Source organism: Trematomus bernacchii, unplaced genomic scaffold, assembly GCF_902827165.1.
Source record: "Trematomus bernacchii unplaced genomic scaffold, fTreBer1.1, whole genome shotgun sequence".
Lineage (NCBI taxonomy): Eukaryota > Metazoa > Chordata > Actinopteri > Perciformes > Nototheniidae > Trematomus > Trematomus bernacchii.
The window spans coordinates 6,438,016-6,459,580 of record NW_022987727.1 but is presented as its reverse complement, the minus strand read 5'-3'; the positions used below and the strand labels follow the sequence as shown (position 1 = coordinate 6,459,580).

Genomic DNA, 21,565 nt, shown 5'->3' with positions numbered 1-21,565 from the left:
AAGATGAATTTGAATAAATGTAGGGGCCTAATGCATTGACAATAACTATTATTTCTCGATTAATATTACTTTAGAAAGTAATATTGGCTCTTTTAATAGATATAAAATGAAACCCACTGCCTGTTCTTTGCCTAAGTGTAACATCGTCCTATTGCTTCACTGATATTCACCTGTTTCTATACGTTGTGTCTCCCCTCCAGGGTTACGGCACCCATGACAACACACACACACACACACACACACACACACACACACACACACACACACACACATACACATACACATACACATACACGCACACACACACACACACACACACACACACACACACACACACACACACACACACACACACACACACACACACACACACACACACACACACACACACACACACACACACACACACTGCCTTCCCAAGGGCCGATTTATGCAAGGTAATACAGTGTCCCAACTGAGAATAAATTAATTTAAAAATCGGTTTAGATTCAACCCTCCACAGCATCAGTGAAATATTTCGTATACGAGGATTCAAAGGACGATACAAGGTTGTCTTTTACAAGTGTTGCTCCTTATCTAAAACATGTGTTTATTAAGACAAACACGACACATGAAAGGGTAACATTAGGCCTATAGGTTTATATATAACTAATGTATCTTGTTTAATACAAACGGATTATACAATTTAAAGATGTTTAAAGGAATGAACATTCGCTTATTTTGTTTCCAAATAGGCCCTATGTTTGAAAAGAAAACATCGAAATGGGGACAGTATTTTACACTTAGTGTATCGAGCATAATGTCTTCTCTCTATATATTTTTTTAGGCCTACATTTTTTTGTCATCATTTAAAGAGCAGATCTTTATCGCTAGACCGTCACGAGAACAGGCACGCCTAACAGACTATTATAACCAAACCTCGATCAGCTTAAAAATCACACCAACAAAATAACCAGAATGGTGTTAAACTCAAACATTCTTAAATATGAGAGTTAGAACATTCTAAAAGCATCTAGCACTTTCTTGTCAACAAACTCGTTTTAAAAAAATATATATATAGCCTATATATTATTAATTTGTCAGATTTTGCGAAAAAATACGGACAAAATGATAATAAACAAAAACAACAACCCAGAGCAACAGTTACATATCTAAACCACATACAGTAGGCGATTGAAATAATTCAACGTACCTGATGGTTAAAATTACTCCAATCCAAAAACACAAGATGTATGTTGCGCCGAGCACCTGTCTGTTTATCTTCAAACATGCCAAGAGAGTGACCCTCCATAAACAAACAGCGACAACAAAAAACTGAAATATCGACCGACTTTACAGTATGATAACAGCAATTGGAGATGATTGACTTTTAGGAGAAACAGAATTAACTGCGATGACACAATAGGAAAACTGATTTGCATGCTGTTCAGGGAAGTGTGAGGTTTGCTGAGGGAGAACAAGGAGGAGGTGAAGCGTTTTTTGAGCTGGGAGAAGAAGAGAGGCGGTAGCGCGCACATAAGCGGGAAACCTTTTCAGCTGGATAATGTGAAAAGGTACTACTACATTGCCCAGTACACATACTAAAATACAGATGCGTGAGATAAAATATTACCATCTTACTATAACATTATTAATGATGAAATAATAAAATATAATGATATTGGAAAATGTAGTCTATTCAAATGTACCAAATCTTTTCACCAATACAAAATGCAAGATATATAAATTGTTACAAACAATTTGCCACACAGGCGCACGTACTACATGCACAGCACACAAAAAAGAAGAAAACACACTCGTGAACTACAGTTCCCAGAAGGCAATACACTGCAGACGCATGCTGATTTGACAGCAACTGCATGTCGTCATCGTCCCACACAAACAAACTAGTAGCAACAGCAACAGTTGAATCAATAGCCTGTGCCCCGAAGTAAATCATGCGAAGAAAAAAACGTTTTTAATCTGCTTTTGGGACTTTTCGCGGCTCTCATATGATATACAAAAGGAGGGAAATTGCCATTAGCGGTAAGTGTGCCATTGAGGGTGAAATAATGAAGGTTAGTTACCTGCTAAGTTGCTAGTAGCGATGCTAACGTCAGTGAATGGTGGAGTGACAACTAAGAGCTAACTAGTAAGCTAGTGTTAGTCTCTCTATTTTGTGCCGTAGACATTATTTAAAATATATCGATACCTAAACTATCAAATGGCACTGAAGACGCGAAATAGACTTGGTTTATGTGTTGCCCTTAGTTTGCCTTAGCTACTACTTTTATTGTGAGCCAGCTAGCTTCAATAACTACCTGTGGCTGATTTCTCCCTGCAGTGTTTGTATGTTGAAACTGACTTTTTCAGTTTTCTGTCTTTTATGCAGTGCTTTCCCTTTTATAATGCATGTTCTTGCATAAGAGAACAAAACAAAACGTAATGTGTTTGTAAGCTCTCTGTGTGTTTGAAGCGTGTTTATTTATTAGTCTTATGGCGCCATCACGTGTTAAATGTAAGGAATTACACCAGGTGACTGGAGCAGTAAGTCAAACCACTGATGACCGTTTTTATGAAGTTAAATGTTAGAGGAAACTCATTTAGGCGTTCATCTCATGATAATGTGTTCTCTTTTTTCATTTTCAACAGCCGTGATTGTAAGATGAATTTCTCTGAGGTTTTCAAGCAGTCCAACCAACTGTGTAAAGTTTCCCCAGATGGGAAATATTTGGTAAGTGGTTTAGTTAAAGTTATATTTGCACAATTCTAGTTTTTAAGTATGTTTGCCGCGTTGAAGTAGGTTACAGTATACAACTTTAAACTATTATGTAATTCCCCTGATTAATTTCCCAATTTGGGATGAATAAAGTATCTATATCTATCTATCTATCTGTCGATCTATCGATCTATCGATCTATCTAGATTGCTAGCTACAGGGATACAACTGAAGTGTGTTTCAAGTCTTCTCTCCCATGTGTCTCTTTGGCTGTACCTGTTAGGCTACCTGTGTGCAGTACAGGCTGGTGGTGCGAGATGTGGGGACCCTGCAGATCCTGCAGCTCTACACCTGCCTGGACCAGATTTCCCACATGGACTGGTCTTCTGACTCTCTCTTTATCCTCTGTGCTATGTACAAGAGGGGACTGGTACAGGTAAGCTATCGGTAGAAGACAGTAATGTGAATATGTGATTCAACATGGTGTGGGAATGCTTTTAGTTATGTACTCAAGGTAGAAGACCTTACTCAGCTGGGTTGATTTTGTGTAATCTTGCCCTCCTTTATACACTATCTTTATACAAATTGGTCTGGCAATATGAAAGGATCTCTTTGGGCTCCAATAGCTTGTGCTAATCATTTGCTGTGACACTTTGGATCAAACTATATATAAACTAAGAATTCTAATGAGTCCTTGAAATATGAATTGGCAACTAAATTGGTTTGTTTGGACCTTAAAACATTATGTGTAGTAATGCCCAAGCAAAACACCATCTTTCTAACCATTTTTGGATCCCTCAAAATGTTTTAAAAGACTTTAGGCAGGCATATTCAAATGTGTTGTCATATAAAGATAAAGCAACATTTTATAGACAAAGAAGATAAATTATGGAAAAGTGAAGTTTTTGATATATGCATTGCATTGAACTACTAGGGATGATGCCAATAATGTATTACATCCTGTGTTTATATAGTCAAACTGAGTACTGTTTAAAAATAAGGTATGAAAAGATGTACAATTTGACTTATGAAGTTGGTTTAACAGTGATTCTTATAATAGTTTTTTCTTTTCCTGGATACAAACAAATATGTAGATTGATAAACCATACTGTTTATGTCTTTTGCATCTTTACCCTCACTTATACCAGGCCCCTTTATCTTTTTGAAGGCTCAAAAATATGTCCATATTTATTTTAAGTTGCACCCTTATTGGCAGAAAGAACTTAACATAATTGCGGTTTGTTTCTTTTAAAAAGCGGCAGTAGATAAAAAGAAGCTTTGCATGCTACAGTAATGCCAGTTTAATGAGCATCACAGGGCAGGTAACTCACCTTTGAAGGGGTATCCATCGCCAGTCTTTCATGGTGTCTGAATCTCAAGTATTTCTTATTGTTTGAAATCAAGTTGAGTGAACTGCAGGATGTGTGAAGGATGTCATCAGTGATGGCTGATCACTGTCCTTCTGTCACTCTCTGTCTTTTTCTTCAGGTGTGGTCGCTGGAACAGCCAGACTGGCACTGTAAGATTGATGAAGGCTCAATAGGACTAGTCTCCTCGCGCTGGAGTCCAGATGGACGTCACATTCTCAACACCACTGAGTTCCATGTAAGTGTGAAGTTGGTGCGTGCATGGGTGCGGGCATTCATGCCCACGGAAGTGTGTTATACATATGCTTGTCTGGTTTCAACTGTTGCTGGCTCACAAGGAAGGGGGACCTGAAAATAGCCAGACACCAGAGCTTGTCTTGACCGCCCCTACACCCCCCACCTGCTGCATGTATTCAGCCTGATTTCATAGTTCCCCTCCTGTTAGCGTCCTGTCATACACAGGTCTCAAGTACCTCTGGAACATGGGTGCAATGTGTATGAGCCTTTCCAATGTATGTCTGGTATTTCCGTTGGCAGCAAATCCATTTGATGATGTACTAAGTTCAGGAACAATAGGAAATAACACAAAAAACACAAACGGAACACCCAAACCAAAACGGCAATGATTTAAACGGATGAAAGCATGCAGTCATAAAACAAGTTAGTTACAGTTTTGAAAAATGTGTACTTAATTAATACAAGCCTTATCTGTTGAATTAATATAAGGGCAAAATCGGGTTATGCAGTGGCACATCTGAAGATGAACTTGACTTGACCTGAACTGTCCTCATGTCAGTGTCAATTACAGGCCTAGTTCGCAATGTTTAAGGCTGATGCCTATGTTATAGAGTTTATAACAATCATATGCAAATATCAGCCATGACGGCCAGTACAGAGGCATCGGCATGGATATAAATATTTGGGGTTAGGTGCTTCTTAACTGTATCATTTGAGAATTTAGAAACCGCTTCAATAAAAACAGATACAGATACATATGACATGAATATATTTTTATAGAGTTTTGCAAAGTAAAAATGATTGTAGTCAAAGAGCCAGACTGTAACCTTGAGGGACACCAGCTTCAAGAAATAGATGAGTTTGGCAGTAATGCATGATGCATTTCAAGTTTCGTTCTCCAGTTTTGATTTCCATAATAATACAGGGCATTACTGGGATAAATTATTTCATACCATATCTAATGTTGAATAAAGTACAACAAGCGTACACATGGAAACATTTAATGGAATTACTTTGTTTGTTTTTTATTTTATGTAAATAACATTTCAATTCACTTCATAGTAAGCATGTGTTGTTAGGGGTGACAAGCTATAGCAGCTACCCTCGGGTAATTTGTAATATAATTGGGGCACCATGGAGGGCTGTGTCAGTCATGCTGAACCTGACTCCAGGAGTCATTTGACAGGTGTAGTGGCCAAACACACAACTGTGTCTGGTCTGGAGAAGGGTGCAGGGGGTGCAAGTGTCTGTGGCATGTCTGCTTTGTGTCTGTCTGCATCTTTAACAACAACAAAAGAGGGTATGGGATAAGCATAGCACTGTGTCTTATGTCTTAGAAAAAACAACTTGATTTGCAGAGATCTTTGAGCACATAAAACATTATATTCGTATGTTAATTGTATGGTTTGTCAATCCCTGACATACAATATTGTGAACATGTTATCCATTCTTCATTCTTGTCATGGCAACATGTTTTATAAATCCTTAATTGGTATTGTTTAACGATGACTAGCTTGTCATGGTAACGCATGACAAAACTTCCTCTCTCCTGAGCTGTTGTGTATAAAAAAATGGCATTGCCCTCTGCCCTTAATACTCGACCAAATGTTAGCAAGAAGTTAAGTACTGTAGTTATTAAGCATCCTTTGGTAATTGAGGTTAAAAGACTAATTCAATAGAGGCAAAGTTGGCACAGGATGCCACATTTTCAAGGGGCCCACTGAACTTACCTTCACCTCAGCCCAACATTTCATTAAGGCTGTGCCAGACGGGTGTTCGTGTCAGGTTTGAATTTCAGCCCCACTCATAAACAGCCTGCTATATTAACTTGTTTAGGGACAGCTGCTTGTGGTGTGGATCGTGCCACTGTGTGTATGTGTGTGTTGGTTATGTGTGTGTTTGTCTGTCTATGTGTCAGTAAATCTGCTTGGCTAGCTGTGTTGTAGCTGTTACAATATCTGTTTTCTTTTTAAATCCATATGTACTATTTTTAGATCTTTCTGATTTGCAGGAACACATTTTATCAGTACAGGAATGACAAAGCATAGTGTCTCTCTTGCACTAACATGGATCACAATGGCAGCCTTAGACATACTACAGCTAAGCACTTATTTTCCAGTGAGTTAGAAATACTCTTGATCTTTCAAGCTTCAAGTAGAACTATGTTTTTGGAGGCAGACGTGTTAAAAAGCACCAGTTGTTTTTAAATATGGGATGGCGCCATGTCACAGATTTAATAGATCAATAGTCTCATTGCTGAAATCTAGCCTAGGTATTGTGAGACTTCACGCAATGTGTCTCCTAGTTGAATTCCCATCGTTTATCTTAGGAGCTCACAAAATGCCACTCACACATCCATGTTAATCCACCTTTACCAGCTGAGGGGTGATAAACTGCGAGTGGAAAAACACCAGCCAAGGACATCATTAAACTTCTCTAATGGTTTTTACATTGTAGGGATCAGATTAGCGATAACATTCTTGGCAAGTACTGCTTGAGCCTTGCTAACGTGTAGCATTGTTGGCAACTGCGCTACTGGACTAAACTGCAAACGTATGCAGCTGCAACGCGGGACAATAGCTCTGCCATACCTATGTGTGGGCTGCCAGGGGCTCCAGTTCCTTGGCAGAATCATGAGGCTGTAACAGGAGAAATAGGCTATATTGGTTGGAGATGGCTTCCTATGTGGAATGCCTGAAGTCTAATCCTCTGTTGACAGATAGGCCTATATGGCATCAAATGTATTCGCTCATTCTCTAGCACTCGAAGAAGAGCGCAACAAGAATGGCTGACAGAAAGGTTTATTCCAGTTTGCTGTCACTTACTCTGGTCTACAATGTATCATTGCCCACAGCCTGTCCTGTTGGAAAAAGTTCCCTAATTATGTGCTTATCTTGTGACGTATACCTGCTAATAGATTCGAAGTGGATGTGATGGTAGATATTAGCTGCAATTTTTCCATTTGGCAGTGCCTTAAGAAGATTGTCTTCTCATAACACATCAAGGGAAGATTATTTGTGCAGCTCGTAATCAGAGTTACAGCCACAAACAACTTTGCTACGACCATATATATATATATATATATATATATATATATATATATATATTTAGTCAATGTATTGAACATGTTAAAAAAACAAAACAAACAATAATAATAATAATAATAACAAAGAGAAGCTAAATAAAGAAACAAGGTATACAAATAAAAAAATAATTATCAAATAGGTTCCATCATGTTCAAAAGGGGCAAGAAGAAGCTTAAAACCTTTCTGGTCCAACCCCCTCTAGCATACATTGTTCATGAAAATAAAAGTTCAGGTCATCAGCATCCGTGATATTTGATTCATTGTTTTAAACAAATAATTCCTTTGTACAAAACAAACAAAAACAAATAATCTTTACAGGTAAACCAAAACTGTCAACGAGAAGAAATAACAAGCATGAGTTCACAGGTCCTGCTCAGAACCATTCAGGATTTGGTTTCTAAATAATTGTTTTAGTTTAGATAAAGTTGCACAGTATTTCAGTTCATCATTACAGTTATTCCACCGATTAACACCTTTGGTTGTGATGCAATGAAGTTTGGAATTTGTTCGTATGGGTGTTTTTTTGAAAATGCAGTTTCCTCTCAATTGTTGATTTGCGGCTTTGAGCATAATTTGGATAGTTTTATAGTCATATATATTTATAAACAGTATATGCTCCTCATTTCCCTTTATTTATCTTTGATGTTCAAAAACCTTCACAACCACATCATTTGGTCAAATGTGAGAAGACCTCGGACATGCAGTGATCGAAGCCATACTAAAATGTACTTGTCTGAAACGACTGATCAGCAGTTTCAGTTATGCTAACCCCGGCACAGACGTTCATTTTTCCAGCAGCTGTTGTATTGAAGTTTTGCCTTTCCATGCCACGCTGTTCCTTACCCCCATCCCTAAGCTGCAGCTCACCTTGGTGAAGATACTCCATCTTAAGTGTAACTTTACCAGCTAAGGATCTTGTTGCATACCACCCCACATGGAAAAGCATTTCCCACCTATTTTCTTCATGCTACCCTCCCTCCACCCAGTTTAAAGTTACACTGCCTTTTCGGTCTCCCGGCACCCCCACTGTGCTGGGTTCAAGGCATCTTAGAAGTGCAAGTCTGTTTGTGTTTGAGTGATGTTGACATTGGTTGCCATGGCACCATGTCTGAGGGGATGTCCAGGAATCGTGCAGTGAGGTGTTATTACAGATACCACACAGCTGGACGTCCTGACCAAACAGGAGAGTCGACACTTCAGCCCAGTTGGGTGACAGACTGGGCCCAGTTCAAATGTCTGTCTGGACACTATGATGAAAGCCTCGCCACTTCAGTGGTTTTAGCTCTGAACATTCCCAAATGCAAAATACAGCATTAAGGGTATTCCCAATAATCTATTATAGTTATTCTTTATATGTGTGTGCATGGTTATCTCCAGAATATCTAACTTTGATTGTGCTGAGAATTTCAAAAATTGTATATTGTTCTGTTACAAGCTTGAATTGCTAAAGAATACACAGTACCTACAGTAATGGCATCGTATCGTGTGTGTGATCGAGTGCCAACATCTGTTTAAAAAAATAATGAATGACATTTTCATTTTCACTTTTTGTTTAACCCCTAGTTTGTCATTTCTGTCGAGGCGACTATACTTGTTTTCCCTGTAAAAAGCGATGCGTTTAGTCTTCTTTGCTAGTGCACATGCGTAGTTTGGATCAACATTTTAATATCTCAAACATCCAAAGCATGATCAGACAGCACTTAATGTACCCACATTATATTTACTTACTGTAGGCTCTAAGGCAGGGGTGTCAAACTCAAGGCCCGGGGGCCAAATCCGGCCCTCGACTTCATTTTATGTGTCCCGCAAGAGCTCTGAAAGTATATAATATGTTTATTATACGGTTGAATGCCGCTTTACAGAAGCACGTTGTCCATAAACTACATGTCCCACAATGCATCTCATTTTGTGACGTGCACACTGAAGAGACTTGCAATTATTTGCCCTAGACTTCTGCTTTTCAGACGTAGTTAATTATGAAGTTATTAACCGATCTGTTAATAATCCAATGCAGAGGCAATAATGTAATATAATACATTATTTTATATATATGATATATTTATATATAGTCTTAAAGTTTTGCACTTATTGTGCTTTTTATCTTGTTTTTAATTATTGTTTTATTATTTTACTCCTATTGTGTTATTTTACCTTTGTTCCCTGTACAGCGCTTTGGTCAACTGAGGTTGTTTTAAATGTGCAATATAAATAAATAAAGATTGAGACTGAGATTGAAAGTTACAACCGGCCCTTTGAGTGCAACCATAATGCTAATGTGGCCCACAATGAACTTGAGTTTGACACCCCTGCTCAAGGGAAAGCGTGAGTGCCATGCATCTAACACCCTTAATGTTGCAGTGTTGTGCTTGCATGGCCTTCATATTTGGATTATGTGTTATGACTAGGTTGTGTTTAACAATTGGACAAAAACAAATCTTTGTTTTGTAGCATCAGGACAAAGCACTTCACTATTAAACTCTACAGGTATGTCAAACTGCAAAATTGTCCCACCGAAGTGTAAATGAAGAAAATGAATGCGGATGTCTACTCTTCACCATGCATGTGTATGTACATGAAACAATTATGGACTGGCACTCTTCTGTTTATGTTGACACTGTGGGACTGCAGCTTTCTCTGTGAACACCTTAACACCAAGGCAGCTGTACACAGACCACAGTTTCTCTAGCAGTGTCTCGAAGGTTGTCATGTGCTCCTTGTTTCTGAAGGGCAAGATACCACGCATCATGCCGGTCCTTGAGTTAAAATATGCTGTACTTTTGGCTGAGTGCCAACAGCTTGTGTTGGCATCAATCCTGTTGAAGGGAGACTGGTGGGTATTTGAGTGACTGCTTTCAAAACGGAGCATTAACACATGTTGCCTCTTTGTTATGCCGACTTGTAGCCAAATAGTTATTCTTTGGCACTGCTTTCATTGGAGGGAATGTACACAACCTGCTGGATATGCAACTAGTTGTTAATTTGTCACACTTGTCTAACATTACATCAATGGACTGGTCGTTATTTCCCGCTAATGTCAAGATGTTGTTTTGGATCTGTTTGATGAGTGCTATAGTCCTAATTTAAAAGGGGGCCCTATAGTATCCTTCAATTCCTCTCAGTGACTGTAAACCTTTATCATATGGGTTCTCTACAGGGCCATCCATCTAACGGTGGTTGGGTTCCATGTCAGTGTCTCATTGCCCTCACAGAGAGGTACCGTAGACCTCTTCAAAGACACAAGGCCCTCTGTTCTGTTCACAGCTGTTGAAGGTCATGATGGGCCGTGCTGGCCTGAGCTGTAGTCTGTTCCCAGGTGATAGACATGTCTTTGAGTGTAGAGGCGCACTCAGAGGCCTCATTATGCTAGTGGCCTGGTTGATTGAGGTCACTGTTGATGCCCAGTCCCCTTACAGAACACTTTTTAGATCTGTTTTTATTAAGATCGTCTTACCAAACACTAATGGTGGAGGTCTCTAGGGTTTTTTTTCTCAATGTGGCTTGTAAAGCCTCTATTTGCTTCAAAATCCCATCCCTAAACCAAGATGTTTACTTGCATGTTAAGCGTAAAACCCGTTTTATCAGAATTGTTGATATTTTAATTGATCACTGTTTAAGTTGACTGGAAAGTAACAAGAAAGGAAAGATAAAAATCCCAAACACATGTTTGTATAATGCCCGTTTGTTTCTAAATATCCTTAGATTATCCACTAGAGAGCAGTGAAATGTTATTTTTAAACTTGACAATTGTCCCACTTATTGTGCACACATTTTTCACAATTCTTTAATAACCACAGTTAAAGGATCCATGTTGTTTGATGTTTATGTGTGTGTGTTACAATGCTAATATAAGCTTATATATTGTTATTAGGATTTTTCTAAACTCTCAATCATCAATGTATATATCATTTCACTTGTCAATGTATTTATGCTCTTTGTGCCGCTGGTCAGCATGATATATTTGATATATATATATATATATATATATATACTTTCACTTGCGAAGTAATCCAGTGCTTTTTCCCTTTTTCCTCTGGTGCCTTGACAGCTGAGAGTCACCGTCTGGTCCCTCTGCACCAAAGCTGTGTCTTACATCAAGTATCCCAAAGCATGCCAGAAGGGTCAGTATGAGAATGATATTGTTGTATTTATTTTCTCATGGCTTATGAGTGTATATTCATTACCAGGAGTACCTGAGGGCAGGGCCAGTGCTCAGAGTGTCTCAGCATGCCCCATGAATCACATGCAGTCCTTTACCTTGTGGCGCGACCCTGGATAGGAGGCCACATTCTGGTCCTCTCTGCTGACAGCTGTGCTCCTCCTCAGTAAATGGGGCATGCTCTTCATAACAGGCCTGTCAGCAGCTTGAGGAATAATGATTGTCCGTGACTCTCCCCGTTTTTCTGCATGCAAGTCCCTCTGCAACCCATGTATCCCCTAACCCTCATCTAAATGATACGAGCACCATGGTAATGTTCTATCGACCTGATGATGACAGAGTATCTCATTTATAACATTGACTAAAATAAACATGGAGCTATGAGGTTACCTTTTCAGTTATCGGAGTAGATAACTGGCTTTCAAGTCAATAGACAGTTTTATTATTACTTTATTAATATTTGTATTGTGTCATTGTTCCTTGCTGCTGCCGTTTCTTAACCTCTGAGTGTTGAATAAAGTCAGCACAGATAAAATGTTAAAACCGGAATGATTGTTTTCTACGTCCGCTATAGAACTGTACTTGACTAGCTTGTACAGTGTAAGAGTGAAACTTAACTACATTTCTTTCTAGGTTGATTTCTAATTGTTGTGTGTTTTTAACATACTGTGTTTTTGAGTTAAACTTGTCAGTTGTCGTGACATTGGAAGATCTTATTATACTTGTGTTTTTATAACTGGTTTAATGCGGGCGTTCTCCCATCATCTTTGACCCTAAGGTATTGATTTCAGCAGAGATGGCTGCTACATGGCCTTGGCTGAACGCCGTGACTGCAAAGACTTTGTCAGCGTATTCGTGTGTGACGACTGGCATTTACTCAGGGTAAGCAGCACATTCAAATTGTATATTTTATGACCAGGATTATACATTTGAAATTTGAGTAATCTAAGTAAGCATCAGTAAAATAAATCTAAATGTAGGTGACTTAAAAGACATGCAGTATCCTCCTGTGACTGTATATTACTTTGTAAAGCATCTAAAAAAATGATTTTTGGAGCTGTATTTGAATGGCTTTGTTTGCCCAACGTACACAAGAGGCTGATCTTAAACATGATAGACATTAAAGTAAACTCTGCATATGAATTATTTCAAATTGGATGTGGTACATGCAGTTTTGTCTGTAAATGAATTTGATATACCTTGACTCTGTCACAGCATTTTGAGACTGAGACTCAGGACCTGGCAGGGTTGGAGTGGTCTCCCAATGGCTGTGTGCTGGCAGTGTGGGATAGCTGTCTGGAGGTGAGCTGTTTGCTTTAAACACCTAAGATTTCACAAGAGAATATATCAGATTAACTTCCCTGCTAGATATTTTGAGCATGTACTTAATGTTTCACATAAAGAATCTGAAGCAGCTGGCTGAAAACAGTCCATTGAGAGTCGAAACCGCGGAAAAAACATACAAACATACAAACATGTACACACTCAAGGCCCTCCATTAAAGTAGACTTTAAGTTTGACTTTCCAGGCCTTCTTATTACATTTGACATTATATATCATAAATAAGTGTCTATAATCATAGATACTAAAATAGGGTGAGAAGTTGCTGATGAGAACATTCCCACTAGAGCAGGACAAGAAACTGAAGACATGAGAAACTATAAACTAAGTAAAACATAATCTGTATAAAGAGACTGGTTATACAAGACTATTATACAAGACTCCCTACATCTCCTGCATACAGCATACAGAGGGAACCTATTGATAAAGCTGACCTCGGTTGAAGATGTTCTGCAATTGAGTACTTGTAGCAACAGAAAATAACTTTTGACACATTTTTAAATCCTATCAAAAGGTTACAAGAACAGCACTGTAATATAAGTGTATGTTTTTTATTTAGTAAGGAATCATATTATAGGGCTCTTTATTGTCAAAGTCTATTGGGGCAGGTGGGGAGATACATTGAAAGTAATATTGTGTGTTTTCCTCTCCACAGTACAAGGTGTTGCTGTATTCTCTGGACGGCCGGTTGCTGTCAACCTACAGTGCCTATGAGTGGTCTCTGGGGGTCAAGTCAGTGACCTGGAGCCCCAGCAGCCAGTTCCTGGCCATCGGCAGCTATGATGAGAAGGTATGGACACTCTTGATGGATGATAACATTAAGAAATAAAACTATAGCTTGACAATATAACTACGATTAATCAATTTAAAGCCATGTGTTTGTAAAAGTCCTCCACTAATTTGGCATTGCACTCCTTATTACACTCATTTCTAGTTCATTGTCAAAACTGGTACCATATAATTACTTACAATGCAACGTGACCACAGACAGTTCAGTCGGAGTGTGCCATTTGTGTGTGTTATGTTGGTAGCGATTAATTCAGCCTTCCGGGATGTGCAAGGCTATACACGCCTATTGAGCTGGCTTCTTCCTTTCCCAGATATTATTTCAAACTTTTAGCCCCAAACGAAGATGAATCAGATTTGCGCAGTTCCATATTTTGCCACAAAAAGCTTTACAAGTTTCTTTTTTCTTCAGATATTCAGACCTAAAAACAGACATTGATGTGTAAAACTGGTTTGTTAATTAATTAATTATTTATTTCGTAAAAAGAATGATACAAGCTTTAAGTAACAATCAAAAAGGTCTTGGTTTCCTTCTCTTCTGCAGCACCTCTACTGATAAGCAGGATTTTGGATCTCCCTTATTGGAGATCGCTGCTTGTGATATTTCCTAAAGGCTGCGATAGTGACTAAACAGACATTTGTTGTACATTGAATTCTTCAAGATTATTACTTAAAACGATACTTTATTACCCTCATGTCAGGTGCGCATCCTCAATCATATCACGTGGAAGAAAATCACACAGTTTGAGCATCCAGCAACCATCAACAACACAAAAGCAGTGAGTATGTTTCCATCCTTCCTGATGAGCCTTGCAGGCCTTGGAGTTTAGTTATTAACTGTTTGTTGTGTTTTAAGGTTGTATATAAGGAAGTGGTGAAAAGGCCCGCTGTTTGCAGTGATGACCTATCGCTACACAACATCACAATTGGCAACACCCTCTTCAACACACAGAGCAAATGTATGTCAGCTTTTGGATAAAAAAACATTCCATCGGCAGTATTTGAATAAAACTACTGAGTTCAGTAAGCCAACTTTGTTTAATTACAAACTCATTTGTTTTGCTCTCCACTCCAGATGAGATCTACCCAACGCCAGTCCATCTTCCTGTAGTTAAACCAGACCCAGACCGAGCCAACCCTAAGATTGGCGTCTCCACTTTGGCATTCAGCTCAGACAGTCGCTATCTAGCCACCAAAAACGGTAAGACTTTTCACTCTTATTTTGTACCATCTTTTTATTATATGTAAAGGAGAATGGCACTCTGAGAGCTACACTCGCCTATAGTGCGTTCTCATCCTTTCTGAGTTGGAAAGTCGTTCTTCACAAACACCCTGACAGTTTTACTTTTGAGTTACATTTCTTTTTTTATTTCTTTATGATGTGTCGAAATCTCAATCAGAATAGTGAAGTGAAACATAATTTGTGTATCTGCTTTGTAATGTATTGGGTTATTCATTGGCCCATGCTAAAACCTTTCTTTAACCCTGTTTAAAAAAACGGTAGCAAAAACAAGCTCCTTGCCGTAGGTTATAACAGTTTTAATTGTTTTGATTGTAAACATCGACTTTAGTGTTCATTTATTTGTGATGCAATATTAGTGATTCATTGCTCTATAAACTGAGAGTGGCTTTGAGTTTGTATCTGTGTTTCTCTGACCGTAGACAACATGGCCAGTGTTGTCTGGGTGTGGGATGTGCAGAAGATGAGCCTGGTGGCGGTGCTCGAGCAGACAGCGGCCGTGCGCTGCTTTCAGTGGGACCCCCGACGCCCCCGGCTGGCCCTCTGTACAGGCAACACCAAACTCTACCTCTGGTCCCCAGCAGGCTGCGTTTCTGTCCAGGTCCCCACTGAAGGTGAAGTCCTCAAAGAGATCAAAATGTCAAATTTTTTCAATACAAAGCTTATGATGTTCTCAAATATAGAATAAGCCGGTTACATGAAAAGTTTCCTCCTAATGTCCTGGAACTCATGTTATGTGACATTGGTTTGATCCAAGTGAAATATGTGATGTCTGAATTCAAAAGGCAAAGCTAAACAAATCTTTGGTATTTCATTTGAACTCTGAAAGGTGGGTGTGTTTGACTTAGAAAGTATAGAACAACAAACTAAATTATCCGTTTTAAACCCTAAAAGTTTATTGATTCTGTCTTGTGCAATGACAGTAACAAGTTCCATGTGTTTTCTAACGATGCAGTACAATTTTCCCCTTTATTTTGTGTATGTGTAGATGTGTAGTCATCACAATTGCCCCTCTCTATCCTGCCAGGTGGTTTCCAGGTCCAGTCACTGAACTGGCACTGCAGCGGAGACTCTCTGATCCTGCTAGGGAAGGAGCAGCTGTGTTTGTGCTACATGGACAACGACCAGGAGGACAAGTAAAACTCACAAATACACAGGTTTCAAGAATAACTGGATTTCAGTTCCGTAGAATGTGTTACGGTGATGACAAAAAGACTTGAGGGTGACACTCCCCCTCCTTCTTGCACATGTCGTGCTATAGATTCTCGCCAAGTTTTAAGGGCCCTCAGTGCAGGTTACTGGTATACTCCTTTTCTTGTCAAGTAAAAAATGTATGGAAAACCTGCTCTGACATTCCTCCTGAGAGACATAGAATCAACAAATATCACTTTTTTGAATGACCAAATGCATACAGAAGCACTAGTTCCAAACACTGTGAGAAGATAGTGGTTTACATAGTTTTATAGATTTGACTGTACATTTAGTTGTAAGTATTTTGTATTAGTTCTACTTTGAAATTGTTTAATTATTTTGAATAAATGTTGTCATAAATAATGCAGCTTACGGTCAGTTACTAAAATGTGTGGATCAAAATCTTTCTACCGGTTATTAAATCAGTGTTCTCTGCCCAGGCACTACTAAACATACAGATTAGCGACCATTTTACCTGACTTTAAGAATCACCTGTCTGATGTTTTATTTATGAAGCTTGAATGTTGAGCCATTTTTTACTTGGTTAACGTGCAGGCATTTATCTGTCTCTATTTTCAAAGCTGACTTTTCATTCTTGTGCTACAAATATTTAAAACAAAAAGTAAGCCTTCACATTTTTGTCATAATCTCTTAATGAAATACTTCAGAATTGGCAATGAAATATTTATTTTTCTAGAGGAATCCATGAGTTGACTGCATCAAAAATAACAACAGATAAATAAAACTAAATTAGTATTTACAAAGCCATGTAGAATATTCCTTTAAAAAAACATCTTTCATGCAAACCCAACGTGCAGGGAACATGCACGGGTAAAGACCGGAAAAGGCATTTTGGGACACAATTATTCACTAACATTGTTGAACATGAAAATATGGCCTGTAACCTTTGGTAGCACAACAATGTATTTTAGGTGAGTACAGGAAACAATCCTGTTATCCTATTCATAAGATACAAACGGCATGTTGTTAATGAACCGATGTTTTGTGTGCATGTATTTCACTTTGAAACCCAACCATTATTCCACTGCACAGTTCAGTGCCACTTAGTGCAAATGTGCCTTAAACCAATGCAAGATCTTTAAGTTAAATTACAAACAAACCAACATAAAGACACTGGTTTCAAATTCAAGTTGCATAAAACATCTGTAACATACAAGAACATTTGAGCTGTATTAGCTAATGCAGCTCTACAAGTAGTAGATGAGTAACTGCTCTGAGCAAAGACATATTTAGGCGGATGTAAGCATAGAGAGCACAACATTGGCAAATAAGAGAGAAAGGTCAATGCAATATAAGTATAATCTCAAGTTTCATGGACTCTGAGGAGTGTATTACAACTGTTATCTTCCATACTCAACCCAGAGCTTTTATTTATAGCAGTGTAGATCCTGAAACAGTTTCCCTTTAGAACCATTTATTAAATAATTAAACTTTAGCCATGGTTTGCTTTCCTATTCTGTAAGGCTAACCAATGTCCCTGTGATCTGAATAATCCTTGTTTAGAAGCGAGCCCAAACAAACAACATCCTTAACCAAGAAATAACCTCTCTTTTGTTTGCATTTCTCTACCACAATCTCCATTTTTGACAGTCTCTCAATTAGTGGTTAGACAAGGAGTAAAATACTACAGTAAGCTGAAGAATTGATGCAAGAGCTATGTCCTTCTCACAAATGTTTGCCACACGGGCTGTGGGGGGATAAAAACACGAAAAAACCAAGACAGTCCATGCAGTGTTGCACATCATTTACCTACAGTAGGCTGACCTCTTGTCTGCAACACTAACTTGAGGGAGGTGTGGACTTCTCATGGGCTCAGCGTACACACACATTGCGTATTACACTGTAGTAAAGCTTCCCTCAGACAGGGCAGTGTAACACAGACACAGGGGCTGAACTCTGTTGTAATTTGGAGAAACTGTGACTTTTAGAAGCCGATCTTGCCCCTGGTTATGGAGTAGCCCAACTTTGCCTCGTTATTGATGAAGGACATAATTCCCAAATAGGTCTCGATGAGTAAGGGTTTCTCCAGGATCAGGACACCGTTAGCCCGACCAGGGATGGGGTGCTCCTTGTGGGCTTTCTTCACTGCCTGCACCAGCTGGGTCCGGAAGTTGTCCAACTTGGCAAGAAAGAGCAAAAGATCATGAAACCTCAACAAACCTTCCAAACACTCCCAGTCAGTAATTTGTTTTTAATGGACATAGTATGAAACTTACATCTATATGAACACTTGATGTCTAGCTTGAAAGCAACATCTCATGGAGCATCTCTAAACTGTGGTATTATGCATATAATTGAGTCTTTGATGCTAACATGGTGTGGCTTCATTTACTACATGTAGCAATGCTAATAACGGAAGGAGAGAATGCAGTCAATTCTCCAGAACATTGCCCAAGGTACTGTTGTTGCCTTGCCAGTAAGAAAGGAAACTTTGAATATAACTGTTCATACACAAAGCTGTGTCTCCACTGTTTAAAGAAATATTAGTAACTGTCTCAAGGAATTACGTTTAGATTTTTCAGTTGGGCTGTGCCTGTATATGCTCCATATTCTGCGTGAATGAACTGCTGCACCAGTGGTCACCATTGTTTATCTTGAAATGGGCAGAACGTCAAGCTTTAAATCCTCAGATGTTTTTATCAGGTGATTGCATTGCTGTTTTATTTAGATGAAAGGAATATACCTGGCAGAGGGAGGCCACTTTCTCATCGGCGTGGGCCATGGGGTGCTCAGCGAGGGTGGCGTAGGGCATTTCTGTAGACCAGGGGTTCCAGCGGTTTATGAATGAGGCCCGAGGACGTTTGTCCCACTGAACACGAATCCCGTAGCCTTCTCTCCTTTAAAAAAAACACATCTGTGTAAGAGCAGTGGGATATTTTAGCATCACTAGCTCACTAAGCTGAGCTACCTATGTTTAAAAAGAAACCCAGCTTTTTTTTAAATCAGAAATCATACAGGATCTTTTTTCAATGCTCTCTTACATTTCTTTATATTCAGATTAACCCTAACTCTTTTTTCCCTACCAGTAAATCATCTTGTTAACCTTTCTATAGATGTTAAAACATTCAAGCTTATGATTACTAAAAGAACTATACTACCAATTGTAAAAATACTAAACATTCTGTACGATAACTTTTGAAGGATTTCTCATGGTACTTGGAAAGCTAGAGTTATTTTTAACACTGGCATTAATAACTTAAAAACGTTCTGTTGGAAGTCTTCTGGCATACTTGTTGAGGGATTTGGGTGGGAACTCAAACTCGCCCACTGAGATGGTGTCTACAGCGTTGAGAGAGATCCTGACGACCTGCTGACACAACAGGTTGAGGAAGTCGTACTTGCACACCAGCAGTGACCTGCGCACACACCCAAAACAAGTTAGATATCACCCTAATGTCGTGTCATTCTATGTGGTATATTTCCTCAAATATTGGGTCAACAAAATATACTTTTTGACTTACCTATCAGTTATAAGCACTAGTCTTTCCTTCTCATTGTTCCAGTGGTCAATTCTGCAGAAGACCCACATACAATTGACAAATATTCCAGCTGCGTTTTGACAGTTTTAGAACACAATAAGAAATCTGGCCTTCAACTGTTGTCTTTTTTACAAAAAGTTAAGAATATAAAATAATTAAAAAAAATAAATCAAGCCGTTGGCAGATGTTTATGATCATGTAAAACATACACACATGGATTAAACAAAATTAAACATTTAATCTGTATCTTTTAACAAATCTCCAGCTGATTCCTCTTTGTGTACAGGCACGTGCACAGATAGACCTCAGAGGGGTCTTCAGCACCTGCCCTTTCCCCCTACTATTAGACATTTTTTTTATCTGGGGGTCTGACTATAGCGTGTGCAGACTAACCGGCCTATGATGCTGCGGGATCTGAATTCTGATTGGCTAAGGCACTTCTGTGTCATTTACCTTTTACCTGGTTTACATGTGTTCAAACAGAAAATTATTGGTCATTAATTGGCTTTCATGTAGCAGTGCTTAAACCAACCTCAGTCATTGGTTTGTTTTAAATACATTGATTTTAATACCCCTATAACACTGTCACAACTGTAGTCATTCCAGGGGTATATTTATTAAATTAGTAACAAAAATTGCGGCTTGCCCTTTTATGAATTTGGGCCCCTCTAGAGGGCCCCTCTAACATCCTCTACACCTGCCTGTTTGTTTATAAGTATTTTAAACAGAGGTGGGAGAAGTACTTAGATCTTGTACTTAAGTAAAAATAGAAGTACCAGACTGTAGGAATACTCTGTTACAAGTAAAAGTCCTGCAGTCAAAAGTTTACTCAAGTAAAAGTACAAAAGTATTGGCATCAGAATAAACTTAGTACCAAAAGTAAAAGCAACTATTATGAAGATTGGCCTATTTCAGAATAATATGTTATCAAAGCTGGTAATGATGCAGCTAGTTTTAATTTGTTTGTATGCTGCAGGGTAGATTGTGAATTTACTCTAGGTGTAATATGTATTGTTTATATTTCACATTCTTAATCCAAGTCTGTAAAGTAACTAAAGGTACCAAATACATATAATGGAGAAAAAGTACACAATTTGCCTCTGAATGGTAGTGGAGTAGAAGTACAAAGTAGCATAACATGGAAATACTCAAGTAAAGTACAAGGATCTCAACATTGTACTTAAATACATTACTTGAGTAAATATAAACTTAGTTACTTCCCAGTTCCACCCCTGATTTTAAACATTGAATCGCACACAGCAGCTGATCCAAACACAGAGCTGGGTACTTACTCGGCTAGCAGCCAGACGCTGAGCACCTCTCCATCCTCGGAAGGGAGTGCCACGGTCCTGATGTCGCTCACTGCCTGCTCAATGGTACCTGGCTGAGATTAGCATCACACAACCGTCAGTTATCACCCCTTCCTCCCTGTGATGTGCTGGTGCGGCTAGTATACACAGCGTGCTATGATATTGGTCGTGTTTGTTTACCTGTTAAGAGCAGTGTGTTGTAGACACCCTGAAAAGAGACATGCGCATACACAAACATCGCTGTAGGTGGAGATTAACTTACCCTAAACACGAAGTAGTCCTTCACTTTCGCTTGCATTGTGGGGTTATGCACATGAAAAGGCGTCAGCGTCTGTAAAGGGGGGCAGCAGGCCACGGAGGCTCCGTACCCGAGGCTTCGTCCGGCCTCCGGCGGCGTGAAGGCAACCTCGACCCCCTCCTCGGTTTCTGCAGGGTGGAGGATCGCAGCACTCTCCGCCTCCACGGTGTCGTTCAGCCGGAGCATCGTGCAACAGTCTCCGCTCCCCGACTATGTGCGCCAAGTGTTAGATTAGACGGTGTCTTTCTCGAGATGAAGACTCACCCATTGCGCACGAATAATGTTTTGATTGTGAGGGCTCGGAGAAAGTGGTGTCTTCTTGCCTCACTTCCCCCCGTTCATTTCCTTCCTCTTA

General features: G+C 39.1%; 2 protein-coding genes across 2 annotated transcripts; one reads left to right on the top strand and one right to left on the bottom strand.

The window, feature by feature from the left end:
• Positions 1–1,865: 1,865 nt before the first annotated feature.
• Positions 1,866–16,465, top strand: wrap73 (WD repeat containing, antisense to TP73). The gene is made up of 13 exons (XM_034144847.1): positions 1,866–2,025; positions 2,632–2,713; positions 2,982–3,134; positions 4,187–4,303; positions 11,434–11,506; positions 12,323–12,426; positions 12,760–12,846; positions 13,541–13,675; positions 14,373–14,450; positions 14,528–14,630; positions 14,747–14,872; positions 15,334–15,525; positions 15,939–16,465. Exons 2-13 carry the CDS (start codon positions 2,645–2,647, stop codon positions 16,049–16,051), a joined length of 1,350 nt encoding a protein of 449 aa, XP_034000738.1. The 5' UTR covers positions 1,866–2,025; positions 2,632–2,644; the 3' UTR covers positions 16,052–16,465.
• Positions 16,466–16,772: 307 nt separating this feature from the next.
• Positions 16,773–21,538, bottom strand: tprg1l (tumor protein p63 regulated 1-like). Its single transcript, XM_034144848.1, has 6 exons — positions 21,175–21,538; positions 20,895–20,986; positions 19,585–19,635; positions 19,354–19,479; positions 18,807–18,960; positions 16,773–18,242 (listed from the first exon to the last, which is right to left on the bottom strand). Exons 1-6 carry the CDS (start codon positions 21,394–21,396, stop codon positions 18,048–18,050), a joined length of 840 nt encoding a protein of 279 aa, XP_034000739.1. The 5' UTR covers positions 21,397–21,538; the 3' UTR covers positions 16,773–18,047.
• Positions 21,539–21,565: the final 27 nt, after the last annotated feature.